The sequence below is a fragment of the Nicotiana tomentosiformis genome, chromosome 4 (assembly GCF_000390325.3).
Source record: "Nicotiana tomentosiformis chromosome 4, ASM39032v3, whole genome shotgun sequence".
NCBI classification, from domain to species: Eukaryota; Viridiplantae; Streptophyta; class Magnoliopsida; order Solanales; family Solanaceae; genus Nicotiana; species Nicotiana tomentosiformis.
Genome location: NC_090815.1, coordinates 101,966,228 through 101,985,598, shown reverse-complemented (window position 1 = coordinate 101,985,598; position 19,371 = coordinate 101,966,228). Strand labels below are relative to the sequence as shown.

The 19,371-nt window shown below is 39.0% G+C and overlaps 1 protein-coding gene across 1 annotated transcript; it reads left to right on the top strand.

The window, feature by feature from the left end:
* Positions 1-7,510: 7,510 nt before the first annotated feature.
* Positions 7,511-11,463, top strand: LOC104103546 (O-fucosyltransferase 7-like). Its single transcript, XM_070200073.1, has 7 exons — positions 7,511-7,812; positions 7,891-8,019; positions 8,109-8,242; positions 8,503-8,716; positions 10,018-10,202; positions 10,282-10,377; positions 10,898-11,463. Exons 1-7 carry the CDS (start codon positions 7,588-7,590, stop codon positions 11,058-11,060), a joined length of 1,146 nt encoding a protein of 381 aa, XP_070056174.1. The 5' UTR covers positions 7,511-7,587; the 3' UTR covers positions 11,061-11,463.
* The last annotated feature ends 7,908 nt before the right edge of the window (positions 11,464-19,371 follow it).

The following is a 19,371-nucleotide window of genomic DNA, read 5'->3' as shown; positions in this document are numbered from 1 at the left end:
CTCAAGCCCAATGATCCACTAGGGTTTTCTTGGAGACTACTCCACCCCACACCTATATAATGGGGTCAAAGGAGAAAGCTAAGCCACAAGCAAGTAAACAGAAGGAAAGGCTAAAGAAGCTCTCAAGAATAGCATCAAGGTCTCCATCCATATCTGCAATCGTCATCTGTGGTCAAATTCCAAAGGCAAACTCAAATCATAAGCGGGCGACTTCAAATCTTCCGTTCGTGATAACCCAACAACAAATCTTGGTTCGTGACGAGCTTTAAGTTATTCGCGACGCACCGCAAATTTGAAATCCGTCAAGTTCAAGATCAAGCTCTCAAACTCTTGAACCATCATTCGTGAGGAGAAGAATCAGAGGACCGCATCTCTTTAGATTCGAGATATTCTAGAGATTGTAATCCCATCACTTAAAATTGAATATAATATTTGTCGCTATATTTCTTGTCTTAATTATTCTATATCAGAGAATGAAATTTAGTTGTTACAAATTTTGGCACGCCCAGTGGGACCATCTCTACCTCTCATTTCTTCTCAACTCTCAACATTCAAGATCACTAAGATGGCTTCAAAGAAGATCGACTCAAAAATTGTTGACTCCAAGTTTTCTTCTGACGTTGAAAGTATCCTGAACGCTACTATGGAGAGTCTTGGGCCAATCATCCGAAGCAAGGCTAACGTCTTGGGACAACAAGCACTCCAAGTATCGTATGCACCAATGCTTGCTTTGAGATCTTCATCATCCGAAGAAGAAAGGTCCTCTGCTAGGAAATCAGAGAGAGGAGATAATATTACAGAAGTTGTGGAGAAAGCTCTTGCTCAACTTACTTTATATAATACCAAGATCAACTTACCCAACCTGATGATGAGGTTTTAAGTGTTGGCTCAATGCCAATCTCACCGCATGACATGTTCCAAACTGAGTTCAATCCGTGGGAAGGTCTCGGCTATTATTCATCATCTGCAATAATCATGGAGGCAATGATGACTAACACTTCGTCAATAGAGGATCAACTCGCAAACCTGACAAAGGCGATTGATGTCTTAACAAAGTATGCTCAAGATCAAGATGTCTGTATCGCAAAATTGACAGGCATAGTTGAAAGTATGATGGATGGAGAATAAAATCATGCACCTGGAAAGCTCCATGAAGTCCATGAGAAGGCTGATCCCCCAACAAAATAAGTGTCATCCGCCAAAGAACTTCATGTCTCCTCCGAAGGATCAATTCCTATCGAACAATTGAAGGAATTCATTGTGGGAACTATCAAAGATAAGTATGAGGTCGCTTCAAAGTCTTCTCTCACGTACGCAAAGTCGTATACTGCTAGAATCGATAGCTTGAAGATTCCTGCTGGCTATCAACCTCCCAAATTTCAGCAGTTCGATGGCAAGGGTAATCCAAAGCAACATGTTGCGCACTTTGTTGAGACATGCAATAATGCAGGGACTTATGGAGGTTACCTTGTCAAGCAATTCGTCCTCTCACTAAAAGTGAATGATTTTGATTGGTACACCAACCTCGAGGTTGTATCCATTGATAGTTGGGACCAATTGGAGCAAGAGTTTCTCAATCGCTTTTATAGCACTAGGCGTATTGTGAGCATGGTGGAACTTACGAACACTCGCCAACAAAAAGATGAACCAGTTATTGACTTTATCAATCGATGGAGAAATGCAAGCCTTAATTGCAAAGATAGACTAAGCGAAGCTTCTGGCATAGAGATGTACATCCAAGGGATGCATTGGGGACTTCATTATATCTTGCAAGGAATTAAGCCCAAGACATTTGAAGAACTTGCCACCCATGCTCATGATATGGAGTTGAGCATGGCTTCTGTGGGAAATGAAGGGCTGCCCATCTACGAACCTCGCAAGGGAAGAGACAAGCAAGAAGTCAAGAAATAGAGCAAGTTCGTACCCAAGAATGAAAGCAAAGAATCCATGAACATCAATGCCTCTCCTTTGAAGTTTACTACCAAGGTAAGCAAGAAACAGAGTATGAAAACAACTTTCTCTCAAGACAATGCAAATCGAAAGTTGACTCTCAAAGAGATGCAAGAAAAGGAGTACCCATTTCTAGACTCTGATATGCCTACAACATTTGAAGAACTCCTCGAGCTAAAGCTTATTGAGTTGTCAGAGATGAAGCGGCCAGATGAAGCTGGAAAAAGCAATGACCCGAATTAGTGCAAATACCATCGGCTTGTAGGTCACCCTTTTGAGAAGTGCTTTGTCTTCAAGGACAAATTATGGATTTGGCTCGTCAAAAGAAGATCGAGCTTGAAGACGAAAAGGCGAGTACAAACCAGGTGTCAATTGCCTTTGGCTCATTCGATCTGATTGAGATATGCACCTGTGAAGGGAATAAAGATGAAGAATTGTTGGAGGATGACAAAGTCCGAGTTGAGCAACCTGATGAAGAAGGTTGGACCCTGGTGACTCGTCGAAGATGCCGTTAATTGAGTCTGCAAAAAGGATCAACGAAGCAACCTACGATGAATAAGGCGGTGAGAAGACCAAAGAAGCAACTAATGGTTAAGAACCCAAAGAAAGTGGAGATAGAGACACACCATCACCAAAAGCCACGCCACCCAGTGACTTTGGGAGAATTCTTGCCCAGTTGGTTTCGCATGAGGATATCTGACGATGATGACAAGGCCTTGTGTTGTAATGCTGATAAATAAGAAGAGGAAAAGAACGATGTCACACCAACACCGTCTCCATCACTGTCTAATAGTCTTGTTGAGTCCTCCTACCAATAAGCAGATGTTTGTAATGCAAAAATCATCTTCACTGAAGACGATCTCCTACTTGGTAAGACACTACACAATCGCCCTTTGTTTATGGTGGGTTATGTGCTCGAGTGGAGGATAAACAGAATCTTGATAGATGACGGATCTACAGTTAACATTCTTCCCATTCGCATAATGAAAGAACTCGGTATCTCAACTGAAGAACTTTCTGAAAGCCGACTGATGATTCAAGGTTTCAATCAAGGGGGACAAAGGGCCATAGGAGCTATCAAATTGGAAATCACCATGGGAGATATGCAATTAACTGCATGGATGCATGTCATTGATGCAAAGACTTCATACAATTTGTTGCTTGGCAGGCCGTGGATACACGAGAACAAAGTTATCCCATCAACTTACTACTAATGTTTTAAATATAATAAATATGGAGTCGAAAAGAAGATAGTTGTTGATGACAAACCGTTCGTTAAAGCCGAGGCATACTTCGCTGATGCAAAGTTCTACTTGAAGAACTACATCGTGAAGGGAGTAAAGGTTGATGATATCACAAAGGCTAAAGGTGATAATATCGTGTCCAAAAGGGCTGAAGTAGCTTTTGGTGAAGATAAAGTTACAATAGAAGCATACCAAGTTTCAAAAGCTCACAAACAGAATGCTGCAACTGCAGGCAAGAAAATAGCTCCTTTATTTCGTTACATCCCAAAAGTGAAGAAAGATGAAGGAGATTCATCAAGCCTCCAAAAAGATGCACTAAGAGAATTAACCCTTCATATCAAGAAGATTGATACTATAAAGTTATCTTCAAAGCTACTGGAAAAGTTTGTGGCCCCTAACATACCTCAAAATAAGGCACACCCCACGAAACGCACAAATGAAGGTTCTGATCTGAATGCTTACAGGTTGTTCGCAAAGGCTGGATATGATACCAACAAACCATATAAGCTAGGGAATCTCCCACCTGAAGCTACTAGAAAAGCAAACACGATGAAGAATAAGGAGCATGTGGCGAAGTAATCACGTGAGGGTCTGGGTTACAAACAACCGAAAGTAGTAACTATATCACGATGGAAGATGAACCCGTTGATCCTAATAAAAGGCATTTTCTCTTTGATCGACTTGGAGAACCAACTACAAGAACTTCTGTATTCGAGAAGTTGGGGCCATTGAAAAGGAAGAAGAACAAGCCCCAAAGAAATTATGAAAAAAATAAGAAGACCTTTGCCATCTAGAGTCCAAAGTATCTCCAAAGAGTGTCAAACCTTGATCCCTTCCAGAATGAGGCGACAATTAGAACTTTTGATTTCATGCGGAGAGGTACTCAAAGTAAAGACTCGCACAGTGGTCCACACTAGAGAGCATGACGAAGATGAAGAAAGTGTAGGATCTTCATATCATATTACTGCGAATGAGGAGAAATACACTTCATTTCTAAGGAAGGTCGACGAAAATTTGGGAGATGCCTCTTGGTGTGGCCATATATCTTTTAATGACAGTGATCCCCAAGAAGACGAAGATGTCGAGGATGCTCCTCCGAAACTAGAAGAAGGATTTAAAATAACAGTTGATGCATTGAAGGAAGTCAACCTTGGCACTGCAGAAGACTCCAGGCCCACCTATGTAAGTACCCTAATAACCACAGATGAAGAAAGCACTTATGTGGAGCTACTCAAAGAATATAGAGATGTCTTTGCTTAGAGATACAAAGAGATGCCTCGTTTATATCCTAAAGTATCAGTTCATCATCTCGTGGTCAAGAAAGGAGCTCGTCCTATTAAGCAAGCCCAAAGAAGCTTCAGGCTAGAATTTATTCCATCAATCAAAACTGAGGTCAATAAACTCATCGAAGCTGGTTTCATTCGAGAGGTTAAATATCCTACATGGATTTCAAGCATTGTTCCTATTAAGAAGAAGAATGGCCAAATTCGATTTGTGTCGATTTTAGAGATCTCAATAATGCATGCCCTAAGGACGAATTTCCGCTACCCATCCCAGAGCTTATGATTGATTCCACCACCGGATATGAGGCGATGTCTTTCATGGATGGATCATCTGGCTACAATCAAATACGTATGGCACCGAAAGATGAAGAGCTTACTGCATTTCACACTCCTAAAGGCATTTATTGCTACAAAGTAATACCTTTTGGCTTGAAGAATGTCGGCGCCATATATCAAAGGGCAATGCAGAATATCTTTGACGACATCCTCTATAAGAATGTGGAATGCTATATGGATGATTTAGTGGTGAAATCAAGAAAGGGAGGAGACCACTTGCAAGACTTAAGAATGGTGTTCAAACGACTCCAGAGATATCAACTTAGAATGAACCCGTTGAAATGTGCCTTTGGAGTTACTTCTGGAAAATTTCTTGGCTTCATTGTTCGACATCGAGGGATTGAGATAGATCAAGCCAAAGTTGATGCAATCTTGAAGATGCCCGAGCCCAGAAATGTACATGAACTAAAAAGTCTACAAGGAAAATTGGCGTACCTTAGAAGATTCATCTCAAATCTAAGCAGGGAAGTGCCAGCCTTTTAGCAGTCTCATGAAGAAGGGTGTACCTTTTGAATGGGACCAAGCTCGTAGCAACGCATTCCAAAGCATAAAATCCTACTTGATGAAACCTCCGGTTCTGGCAGCCCCTATACCAGGAAAGCTATTGATTCTATTAATTGCAGCCCAAGAAAGGTTAGTTGGAGCCCTTTTGGCCCAAGAAAAAGGTGAAAGTAAAGAAAATTCCCTCTACTTCTTGAGTAGGATGATAACCCCAAATGAGCTGAAGTATTCTCCGATCGAAAAGTTGTGTCTGCATTGGTTTTCATAATTCAAAAGTTGAAGCACTACTTTCAAGCTCTTGTCATCCGTCTCGCCTCAAGGGCAAACCCGATCAAGTTTGTTATGTCAAAACCCATCCTCAATGATCGATTAGAAAGGTGGTACCTCCAATTCCAACAATTCGAGATTGTGTACATCCTACAAAAAGCTGTGAAAGGACAAGCTTTGGTATGGCAGATCATCCAATACCTGATGATTGAGAGTTGATTGATGAACTACCTGATGAGGATGCAATGTTCATCGAAGTGCAACCACCATGGAAAATGTATTTTGATGGTGCCTCACATCGTGAAGGAGCTGGTGCAGGTGTTGTGTTTGTCACTTCTCAAGGAGAAGTCTTGCCATATTCCTTCACCTTAACACAACATTGCACCAACAACATTGCAGAATATCAAGCACTCATACTTGGGCTTGAGATGGTCGTTGATATGAGACAACTCCAATTACATATTTTTGGAGACTCTAAGTTAGTGATCAATCAATTGCTAGGTAGCTACGAGGTCAAAAAGCCAGAATTACGTCCTTATCATGATTATAACGATCCGATCGGTTATTTTGAGTTCTAGCACGTTGTTTGACGGTTTGAGGCTATGAGAAGCTTCAATTCAGGTATTATGACTTGTAAGCGTGGTCGGAATTAAAATTCGGAAAGTTCGAAGTGGATTTGGAAAGAGAATTCTCATTTCGAAAGTTTGAAGTTGGAAGAATCTGACCAAGGGTTGATTTTGAGTAACTAACCTCGAAATCGAGAATTGAAGGTTCCAATAGATTCGTATGATGATTATGGACTTGGGCGTATGTCCGGATCGAGTTTTGGATGACCCGGGAGCGTTTCGACGCCTATTGTGGAAGTTAGCCTTTTGGAAATTTTTTTAAGAAGTGTCTCATGCCTCATCCAGTGATTCGTATTTAAGGCTTTAAGTATCATTTTCTAGACTTACTTTGTGGCTTGTGGCTTGTAACTAGTTTGCCACTATTTTGTTGTTTGGTGATGGTATTTCTAGACTTATTTTGGACTTTGGTAGTTGCTAGATTTGCCACTGTGTTAAACTGTTTTGGACTAGTTTGCCAGTGCTGAACTATGCGGTATTTTGCTACTTAGGTGTTCTGTTTGCACTGATGCCACTGAAGGCCTCCCTGCTCTCTGTGTACTTGTTCTCTATAGTCTATTCTCGGTTTCATTTATAGTGTAGTTTCAAATTAGAGTGTTATTGGCAGCAAAACTTGTGTTAGACTGTCGTCTACCACTGTCTTTCTCTGCTGCTGGGCTGGACAAACAACAACTAAATGACAATTTGCTGGGTTGTCTTTCTCAAAAGTCAAAATGATAATTTGCTGTTGGGCTGGACGAAAAGCAAATAAATTCGAGCCTTGTTTATTGATGTTCCTACAAACCGTAAATACTTGTTGTTCCTACAACCGTTTAAAATTGAAAAAATAAACCGGAAATAACCGAACCGAACTTTGAAAAAACCGCACCGAACCGTAAAAGCTTTGGTTTGATTTGGTTATTAATATTACAAAATTGAAAACCGATAAATCGAACCGTACTTTCATAATAACCGACCGAACCGACCGACGCCCACCCCTAGTGTAAGTTGCTTCTGCAAGCTGTTGTGTAAGTGATTATATTTCATAAATCCATATTTATATTCATCGTTTATTTCAGATTTAGATGGAAGAAATTGAAATTTTTGTAAAACTTTTCAAAAACGAAAATTAGGATTTGAAAGACAATCCGATGTCGGAATTCGATAATTTTAGTATGGTTGAACTCGTATCAGAACGGGTGTCCGGATTTCGTGATTTTTAGCCGGATTGTGAAAAGTGGTCCCCACATTAACTTTTGGTTGACTTTTCAGAAAATGACTTAAATTGATGTCCTTCTAGCGAGAAATTCCTTTCTTTTGGGGTTTCAAGCTCATTTTGAACTGTTGTTTGCAAGGGGACCAGCATCCTTTTCATCCTTATGGATTGAATGTACAGAGTAATTTATGTATAAAGTGGTGAAATTTACTCTTCTATGCCTGAATTGCAGCAATTTCTCCGATGTCTTTGATGAAGACCATTTTATTAGTTCTTTGGAAAATGATGTAAAGGTTGTCAAAAAGCTACCGAAGGAACTGGCATCTGCAACTAAAGCAGTTAAGCATTTTAGGAGTTGGTCCGGTGTAGATTACTATGAGGAAGAGATTGCACGACTATGGGATGAATACCAGGTACATAAAACGAATCTGCATGCCGGGAAAGCAAAAATATTTATTTGTAACTAATGGATGTGATCTTATCTTTTTTAGATCATTCGAGCTGCCAAGTCCGATTCAAGGTTGGCAAATAATAACCTGCCTCCTGATATTCAGAAGTTGCGCTGCCGAGCTTGTTATCAAGCCCTTCGATTTGCTCCCAAGATTGAAGCAATGGGAAAGGTGAACATTTTGTTGATGCTTAGTTCAAAGAACACGTTTTAACTGTTTCTTTGCCCAAGCTTTTTCATTAATTCAACTTCTATTTGCAGATGTTGGTTGATCGGATGAGATCTTATGGCCCCTATATTGCTTTACATTTGCGATTTGAAAAGGACATGCTTGCTTTTAGTGGATGCACACATGATCTATCCGCAGAAGAAGCTGAGGAACTGAAGACAATTAGGTAGATTTGTTATGACATATAGTTATCTGATAGTCAGAGCATGCGCATGTAGTTTGTTGTTGGCTAAAAACTAACCTCTTCAAAGAATAGATTGTCTGCTAAGAACACTTTTTAACAGGTCAAACATCAGCCGTCTCCAAATGAAATTTGCTAAAATCAAACGCATTGCACTTTTATATGCATTAGTAGCATGCTCATTGACTAGATTGTTTGACACTCGTAATCTGGTGATTTTTATTCATTATCTTGATCGTTTGCAGGGAAAACACCACATGGTGGAAGGTGAAAGAGATTGACCCTGTAGAACAAAGAACTAAAGGCTATTGTCCCTTAAATCCAAGAGAAGTTGGAGTATTCCTTTCCGCTCTTGGATTTCCATCAAACACGCCGATATATATTGCTGCTGGAGAGATATATGGGGGTGATTCCCGTATGTCTGATCTATTGTCGCGTTACCCCTTATTAATGAACAAGGTATATGGTCTGCAAGCCTTCCTTGCATTGTTTCTTAATGTCTTGGGTGATTTTTGTGAGTTAGATATCTCACTTGATTGTGGATTTGTATGAATGTGAGTTAACTGTTGGTGAATTTGTATGAATGTGCATGCCCATGAACTCAGAAGGTCAGATTAGTGATGAAAGATTGAAGAATCTTTTACAGAGCAAAATGGGCCAGTAGAAAGTTTCTAAGTCGATAAACACGATGAAATAGTTTTGTCATGGGTGTTATCAAACACATCATGTCATCATCCAAATTGGAGCCATGACCAGAACCTGATGGACTCATCCGATTGAATGAACCCATGTCTAATTAACTAGTTCAGCTATGTTTATACAAGCAATAGTGTCTCCACAACTTAAACATAATTATGGATATCCAAGACCGGACTGTAAGTACATTGAGTATACCTCTAGAGTGGTTTTACATTCAAATTAAACTAACACAGAAGATGGAGATAGTTCCACAAAGACAAGCGTGGGGCTCACGATAAACTAATTCAAAACCTCAATGTGCTCAACTCTTGGTCTCAATGTCTGCATATGCGTCTGAATATCATAGCTGCTCCAACTTAATTTGGTCCAGCTAGCATAATAATTTGAACATTTCCTTTTAGTGAATGATGAAGATAATCATCCACAAATTTTGCCAAATATTGATATTGTCATTCTTTATAGCAAGTATACTTGGATAGAAGAGAACCGAAAAAAATGAATAGAATTTCTTGGTGGACAGAGGTACCTTGTATATGTTGCTGGTGGGAAGTAACGGGTATCTCATGGAGTTAGTCGAGGTGCACGCAAGTTGGGCCAGACACCATGATTATAAAAGAAAAATGAATAGAAATTGTCTTGGGTCTTTTGACAGATTTGTAAATTTTAACTGGAATGCATGATTTTAAAAAAAAAAGGGGGGGGGGGGGGGTGTCGGTCATTGGTATATCCTTTTAAGCTTTGTCAATACTTGAAATGGCGGTTGTGATGTCCCCATTGAGATGAGCAAGGTCTTTAAACACTTGAGCTATTCTGATGTCCAATTTCTTATTTTGATGCTTCTTGAGATCTCAAACAGAACTGATTTGGTTAGTCTTTCCAGATGCTGAATCTGCAGTTGACATGAATGAATTACCCTTATTACCTCTGTTCCTTATGATATTTAACTGAATCTCAGTATCGCTACTCAGTCTACCAAAGCCATATAATCTTAAAAACCAAATAGTCTGATTTATAGGTTCCCGCATGCTTGAAGAGTGATTTGCGTATTCTCCCTCTTGCAGGAGAAGTTGGCTTCTGTTGAAGAGCTTGAGCCATTCATCAATCACTCGTCTCAATTGGCGGCCCTGGACTATATTGTGTCTGTTGAGAGTGACATATTCATTCCTTCATACTCCGGAAATATGGCAAGAGCAGTTGAGGGACATCGTCGATTTCTGGGGCATAGAAAAACAATCTCCCCTGATAGGCAAGACCTCATTTCTAATATCTAGTCTGCTTGGAGGATTATAATTACCTCCTACTAATACTTTCCTTGTGATCATCAGGAGAACTCTTGTCCGGATTTTTGACAAAATTGACCAGGGTAGGATGAAAGAGGGGAAAAATCTGTCCAATCGCATTATCGAAATCCACAGAAGACGGTATGCTGATGTAGAGATATTTTATCTGTTTGCAAAATATAATCAGGGTGCTGATGACAGTCTTGATGCCATTGTTTAGATGGTCATGTTAAATGTCAATATAGTGGCTAGATTTCTATAAGAATTCTAACAGTTATATGCTTGCAATTATGCTCGTCCTATCTTTCTGGAGTGATGATGCACTTTCTTTGTGGTGTGTTTGGGCAAAGGTCTGCCCTTGTATGCTCTTAGAAGTTTGCCCTAGCATCGGCCAATAACAAGTGATATCTATGTGACTTCCACTTTTAAGCCGATGACTGAAATTGCAAATTTGAGTTCTGTTGTGCTCTTACCTACTTTGTATAGGTTCTCTTGAACTCCTGTGACAAAAACAGTGCATCTTGGATTTTGGTTCTAGTATGCTGTTCTGTCCGCATTATGGAATCCTTTGCTTATGTTATTAGATTGCAGATATGGGTATTTTAACCAAGAACGGCACAAATTGGTAATATGATCTCATTGGTTTACTTCGATTATGCAGGCAAGGATCGCCTAGAAAGAGGAAAGGGCCAATTGCAGGTACAAAGGGAACGGATAGGTTCCGCTCGGAGGAGGCATTTTATGTAAATCCTTTGCCAGACTGTTTATGTCAAAAGGTATCGTCATACACGAACAATTCTCATAGTATCAGGCAGTTCAGATGAAGCACAAGACCAATGTTTTTCGGAGAAAATGTGCCCAAACATTGTATTAGTGATGCTGTTTCAGTCTTATTTATTGAAGCTGGAGCAGGCACAAGCCGACTAGCATGCGGAATGTGCATATACGATGAGATTAGATTGTTCTAAGTGACTCATAGGTGTAGATGATTGAAGAAAATAGATTTCTCCATTGAGATGAGGCTTCCCATGAAGGGGAAGTTGATCAAGTCAAGAGAAGTGTAAAACATGTCAAATTTGTACAGATGGACAACAAGCTCATTGTGGAGAGTGGAGATACTTTTTTTCTCATTTACATTTAGCTCTTTCTTTTTCTTTTGGTGTGTCTATTTATTATTATTGACATTCTCAACAAAAGAAAGCAAATCAATTCAATCCTCCCCCAAAATGCATCTTCTCATTTACATCTTCTTCTTGTAAATGCTTAACTTGCTATTGGGAAAAATTGTCCTTTCTTGGTATACTCTCGCTTCTTATCTACCAGTCCTGGATGTAGAGAGGCCTCGATGCATGTATTACTTAAGAACGAAGAAGAGGCATTTTATATCTATTGTCAGTTGATACAATATATTACTCGGTAAGGTGCTTGGTGTGATTGGAAAATATTTTATAAAATGGAAATTTCAGTACTAACTTGTTATAAATATATTATATTATGGATGTTCATTTAATAATCCGTTGTAAATAAGCTTCCTCAAGAAGCTTATTTATATGAGACTCCGCCGTAAATATGTTTATCTAATTAGTACTCTATTGAAAATAAGCCACCTGAAGAAATTTATTCTTTCGGTACTCTGTTATGGATAAACATCACTTCCGCTAGAAGAATATCTATATCTGGTACAATGAGCTTATCCTTTTGGTACTCCGTTATGGATAAGCATCACCCCCGTTAGAAGATTATCTATATCTGGTATAGTAGCAATTTGCTTAATTTTCCATGAAATATCCCTTCAATTCTGCCACAAGAACAAGGAAACGAAACTAGCAATTAATTCGGGTTTTTCGGCACTAGAATTACTTTAGAAGACTTGAAATCACCTAGGGTTGATATTAAAAACTTGAAGGTGTATTTACAGAACATAAAACACTTAAAACAACCTCCCACACGAGCTGGAATAACACAAAAATCAGCAACAACAAGAAGAACAAGAAACTTACTAGCGCCACGGGATTCCCCACATTTGATTTGTGTTGTTTGCCCTTTGTTTGGGTCTTGGATCATGAGAGAACCTTGAGAGACTGTTTTTAGGGTTATAAAAATCTGAATATACTGAAAAATAATGATTTAAACGGGGTTGAGGTATCTTATATATGTCCATATGTCTTAAACCGCCTTTGTGGGCCCCATAGAGAGCAGCTTGGCGCACTCTCGCGAAAATACGAATATCTCTCTATTCCGAGATCGTATCGACAAACGGTTTAATGCGTTGGAAACTAGACTCATAGATCTTCAATTTGATAGGTAGATCACCCCATAATTCCAAGCACATTGGGAGAAAAATGCAGTAACATTTGACCTAAAGTTTAAGTAAATTTATAAACCTAAGTTGCGACAACTTTTATCGACTTTTGTTTCATAACTCGCTTGACTTCAAGACTTATGATACGGATATTATATGATTCAAATAAATTAAAACAAGACCTCTTGGGACAGTTAATCACCTCTAGTGTTACTCGAAAATACGGGTTACAACATCCTTAATTCGTTTAACTTCTAATACTTGTTAACCACTCTTATACACTCTTGTATCGTTTAAGACCAATAGGATTAACTTCTTATCATCTCAAAGATAATCTCTTCTTGGATTTACGTCGACTAACTTATGGCGTGATCTATGGTATGCGAATTTGGGTTGTAACAGATTGCCTTTCCTTTGCTGGAAATAAATGTTGAACCTCTAAATCATGTGCTGAGAAATCCTCCTTTCAAGTTATTCATTGCCTCGACACATAAACAAACACCCTACCATTGCACCAACATTGTGCGATAATAACGTATGAACATCATAGCAATCTGTGCGTAGCCTAGATCCCATTGAAAATACAGCTACTGAGCTGAAATGACAGAACATCCTTCTGTAAGAAGACGATAATAACTTGCTCGAATGCGTAGGGAGAAACATCCTGCTCCATGTATGTAGTACCACTGCAACTCCTCGATGCCCAATTCACACGATTGCTCAATACCATACAAGAATGAATAGGAAGGAAATAAGGCATAAGCCTCGAAGGAATCAAATCTCACAATGATGAATCAAGAAGGGAAGTGCTCCTAACAGCCTGTAGCCTCTTGAAGATAAGTACATACGTCTCTGTACCGATCCGTAAGACTCTACTAGACTTGCTTATGACTCGTGAGACCCAAGAGAACATTTAATTAAATAGTATGAAATAGAACTTACAGGGTAAATGATGAGATTTAGGCGAATTACAATGATGAACCACCCTTATAAGGAACCCTCAAACCCGGTTTCACAAGTGCATGAGTATCAACAAGGAAATGTAATAAAATACAACATCTGTCTGGAATACAAATTAGACAGGATAATATAAATAGCTCTGATGAAGACTCTGCAGGCTACGGATCATAACATGAAATGCAGCTCACGGTAAGTCCCCGCACCATCCGCGTCTCTACGCCCAAAAGACCACCAGACATATATGTACCTGCACAAAAATATGCAGCAAGTGTAGCATGAGTACGTAAATCAATGCGTACCCAGTAAGTATCTAGCCTAACCCCAGAGAAGTAGTGACGAGGGGTCGATATCGACACTTACTAGTGGTCCAATAAGACAGTTATAGTAAGAAGTAAACAGATATGGGGCAGAGTAAACAAACGAAATAAACAAGTGTAAATACGTGATACGATCATCCTCTCTACGATAAGCTCAAGCTCTCAACTAGAAATCACCTCCTCAACCGGAGGATAAATATATAATGGACCTCACCAGATAGGTCATCTTAATTCAGACCGGGAAGACTCATAGATACACTGACTTCTTGTCAATTATTATGCACGATTCCATGAGAGTATTTTACATAAATGTCGAGGCGTACGACCCGATCCTGTCATAATCTGTGCACTGACGAGGGTCGAACGACACGAACCATAGATGCATCTATTATACTACCGAGGCGAATGGCTCGCTCCAATGAAAGTGTGGTACATAATCCTGCCGAGGCGAATGACCCGATCCCATTAGAATAAGAAGCTTTAATGGGCCATTGACCCCACTCACGAATAGACGTGTGAGTTATAAATATTTAAGGAAAACCTTTCAATGAAAACACATAGTGTGGGAGAAATTCGTATAAGGAGTACAATTATTCCATGGCTAGTCATGAAGCCCGTTAAATCTCTACAAAAGCAAGTCTATCACTCTACGCAAGTCCGTTCTCAAGTCGTAATGCGAAATAAAGGAATTAAACGAGCAAAAATAACCCCTATAGTACGATTATAGCATGGTGATAACCTAAGTATCCCCGGAAAATAGCATGAATTTAGCTACGTACAGACTTTCGTGGTCAATTATAGCACGAGACTTACCTCGCTCCGAAGTTCCATAATCGGCTCCAAAACCTCTCTAACACCTTAAACTGATGCCCGTCGATCTAAAACTAGTCAAACAAGGTGCAAACCAATCAAAATATACTCTAATACCCATAATAAAACAATTTAAACAAATTCCCAACTCCGCTCGAAAACTCAATAAAGTCAACCATCAGGCCCACGTGCCCGGATTCCAAAAATATTCAAATATAAACTTTACCCATAACACCACAAACACAAATATATAATTTATTCCAAATTTCATGTCCAATTTCGTGGTCAAATTTCTAAAATATCAATTTCTAGGTTTTTCTTCAAAATCACAAATTTCCACTTATTTTCCATGAATTTCCATGTTAAAGTCTATATATAATCCAAGTATTTCACTAACATAATGTGGGAGTCACTTACCTTGTATTAGATGATGAAAATACCCCCTTGAAGAGCTCCAACAATCGCCCAAGTCGTGTGGAAAATGGATGAAATGAACCCAAACCTCATTTTAAAACCAGTTTGCCCAAGACTTCTCCTCTTTGCATTCACAGAAAGGCCATCACATTCGCGAAGCCTTGTGACCACTACCCTTCACGTTCGTGGGCCACTAGCCACGTTCACGAAGGCTTAATGCCTGGCAGCCCCCAGCTCTCCCTTCCTCTTCGCATTCGCGGCCTCCAGCTCTCGTTCGTGTAGGCTTCCTAGCTTCTGCCTCGCATCCGCGTCTCCTTAATCGGGTTCACGATGGCCAATTCCCAGTAGCCCCAAAATTCCTCTTCACAAACGCATGAGACCCTTCGCAATCGCGAAGGAGGAAACCAGACACCAACACATTAGTGACAAAACAAGGAGAATTGATCTGAAACCACCCCGAAACTCACCCGAGGCCCCCCCGAGACCCCTCCCCCCCAATCTTACCAACCAGTCCCAATACATGACATGAATCTGCTCGAGGCCTCAATCGCATCGAACAATGCTAAAAACATGAATCGCACCCCAATTCAAGCTTAGTGAACTTTTGAACATCAAACTTCTACATTCGACACCGAAACCTATCAAATCAAGTCCGATTGACCTCAAATTTTGCACACAAGTCATAATTGACTTTACGGGCCTACTTCAACTTTCGGAATAGGAATTCAAACTCGATATAAAAAAGTCCACTCCCGGTCAAACTTCCCAAAAACCTCCAAATTCCAATGTTGCACCAAATGACCCCGAAATGACCTACAGACCCCAAATCCACATCCGAATGCGCCCTAAAACCACAATCACCATATGGAGCTATTCTCAGGCTTGGAACCCCAAACAGACATCGATAACATCAAGATACACTTCAACCCAAATTTATAAAATTCTTCCAATATGCTAACTTTCCATAATAAGCACCAAAATGCTCTCCGTACATATGCCCAAGTCCTAAATCATCATACGAACCTATTAGAACTTTCAATTCTCAATTCCGAGGTCGTTTACTCAAAAGTCAAACCTTAGTCAACTCTTCCAACTTAAAGCTTCCGAAGTGAGAATTTTCTTCAAAATCAATTCTGAACTTCCCGAAATTCAATTTCGACCACACATACAAGTGATAATACATGAAGTGAAGCTACTCAATGCCTCAAACCGCTGAATGACATGCTAGAGCTCAAAACGACCGGTCGGGTCGTTACATATACTCTCTCTAACCTTCACCTCTCTTCTACAAACCCTAGCCGCCCCACTCAAATCCTAGTCCCAATCCGATAATCATATGGAAATATTCCATGATTCCTTTCCTTTCTTGTACACACTAAGACGCTTACCATCTCTTAAACATTACAAGCATTTGGTACTCGATTATTTATGGAAATCGAATCACTGGTATTCGTTCAACTCCGATTCTGTATTATCTTCATGTTTTTGACCTGATACACTCACTACCAGGCCCTATGGGTCCGATTCTAATCGATTTTGCATGCTATTCTTTCCTTTTTATGTTTAATTGACTATGTTTTCCTTATTTGTGTCTTTAATTTTGCTACTATATAAACCCCTCCACAATTTCCCCTTTGGAGAGACTCTAATCACCTTAGGAACTATTCTCTCACTCTCACTTATTCTATACTATTCTGAAATTGAGCTCTTGGCCGGCTAAAAGCCAAGGCCACCAGATTTTATTCACCTTCCTCCAGTGAAAGCACTGCTAGGAGTCCATTTCGAGGCTTCTATGAATTCTGAAGTACTGGAGTTGAGATTTTTGTTGGTCTTCAATAATCACAGTTATTCTTGAGATTTTTTAGTTCTTCATCCTTTATTTAGTTTGTCTATAACTGGTTAGTGCTCTATACTTTCTCACTTATACTTCTTTCTGTTTGTGTTTGTGTTATGTGCATTAGTGCTATTTGGATTTCCATGAGTTAATTTGAATGTTATGCCCTTTTGTATACAATTCCATTTGTTTTAGTACTACTCTGTAGTTCCACTAGCTTCAATTCTATGCAAGTCCTGATCTTAACTCATATGTTGATAGTTAAGTTGATTCATGATGCCTGCGTGATTCGTAATTGAAACCTGAGTGATAGTTGTTGAACTTTGTACTAAAACCCTTAGGAAACTTTGTTCCTACTCAAAATTTCTCTTTTCATGTTGAATCTTGTATTCATAATGGACTATTTCTCTACAAGTCATATGACAATGCTATCTGAATACTTGGCTTAATATGCTATCCTGAATGCATACCCATTATGTGTATCCAACCTGAACGATTTCTAATAAATATGTATAGGAGTAGTTGGTTACTTATACCTATTGCTTATTCTAAGTTTGGTTTCTTACCTTGTTCTGTACTATTATGATAATCAACTCATGCCAAGAATGTGTTCTAATTCCTACTGAGACATCCATACCCAACTTTATCTTTCTGGAGTTCTACTGTTAGCTATGACTTATTCCATGCTATATGTAACCCTATTGTGTGCTTTTGTTTGACTTGCTCAATCCTATGTTCTTCATTATTAGTTGAGACCTTTAGAGTAAATCTCATAACCAGCATTTTCTCCTATATGTGGCCAGCTAGTACAAAGTTTAATGCTTGTCTGTCCTATTGATGTGAAGTTGACATGTTATTGTTTACTATAAGTCTTTATGTTATTGTAACTGATACTCAACATGTTAATGTTTTCTCATTCTCAACTAAGTTACTGCTCGATCATGAACATGTTATGTTATGTTGTTTTCACTAGGCCTTCATGTTAAACCTTTCATGTGAAGTCTATGCTCTACTTGTTCTTATATATGATTCTATTAGATTTCATGTTTAAATCTCGTGTCTAAAGTTCTTTTAGGCTAATCCTGAATCATTTTATTTTTGAAACTCTTTGGAATAGTTCACTATCCTGTGATCCTTTAGCTTTGTTTCTGAGAATACAGGCATGAACCTTCCTTGTAAACTTGTCAGTATTTCTTGTGATCTTGTCTATATGCTTTGGCTAGAACTGTTGATTACTTATAGTTTTAGGAGTTAATTAATTAATTCCACGAGTGGTCTGTCACCTGTTTGGTTAAGTTTGGCATCCATTTGGCTAAGTATGTCATTCGTTGGGCCTGATGTTTGGCCATATGTGTTGTTGAACCTAGGCATTCGATTCAGGAAGATTCTACTGTCCTTATGAGCCTGATATTTGGGTCTGTTTGTTAGTGAGGCTGCTGAAGGCCCAGAAATTCACTGGGTTATTTTATAGCGGGCATGTACTATTTGATGGGGGCATGTACTTGTTTCAGCCTGTATTTTTGTCATATTTGAGTTTGTATTATTCCATTTTGGTCCTATAACTTGTAATAACGAATAATTGGGGTATTAGTTAAATTGGGTAATGGGTGTATGTTGTTCTTGCATAAAGGATAGAGAACATGCCTATAGAGTCTACGTGCTTTATTTGCTATCTTGTTATCTTACTCTACTTCTGCACGCTAGTCGAAATCATGCATATAGAAAATTACACACTTCACTCAACTTGCCTAATACCTGACATTATTCAAAGCATGATTGTTTGACTAAATATTTTACCTGCTCTCATGTCTACTTCTGTATGATTATTAGATAGCACGCCTATAGGGTTATAATAATACATACCTTTATTAATACACATCTAGATACCATGACTATAGGGTCTTAACTAATTGATTAATTGATTGTTTCTGTTGTTTTATTACACTGTCGCCTAGATAGAATGCCTATAGGAATAACTATGATAAAAGCGAGTTCAAATACCGCCTATTAGAAATCTTGGGTATAGGATACTGCTATTCGCTTAGAAAATATGTCTATAGAATCAAACGCTGGTAATTCGGAGTTTTATTATCTTTCACCGCCTATTGTGCAAACAACTTAGAAATCATACATATAGGACAGTGTCACTCCCCTAAGACGTCTATCTATAATATCAGTGCTAATAATTGTGAGTTCGCAAATAGTTTACTACCTCCTCGTCTAAGTCATTTAGAATAATAATGATGAATATACGATACTGGAATTTAAAATTACCTAGAAACCATGCCTATATGATTTTAAGTCTTGATTCTGAAATTGTGTGCTGCCTTAACTGCCCGCGTGCATTTGTTGTTTATGTGTGGAGGCTAACTTAGGCCTTTAATTGTCTTTATGTGAAGTCCTATCTATTTTGAATGTCTCTTAGTTTTATCATTTTAAGCAACCTAGGAGAAGTCTAGAACTGTATAAATAGTAGGTTCAAACCCTCCTGGACCATA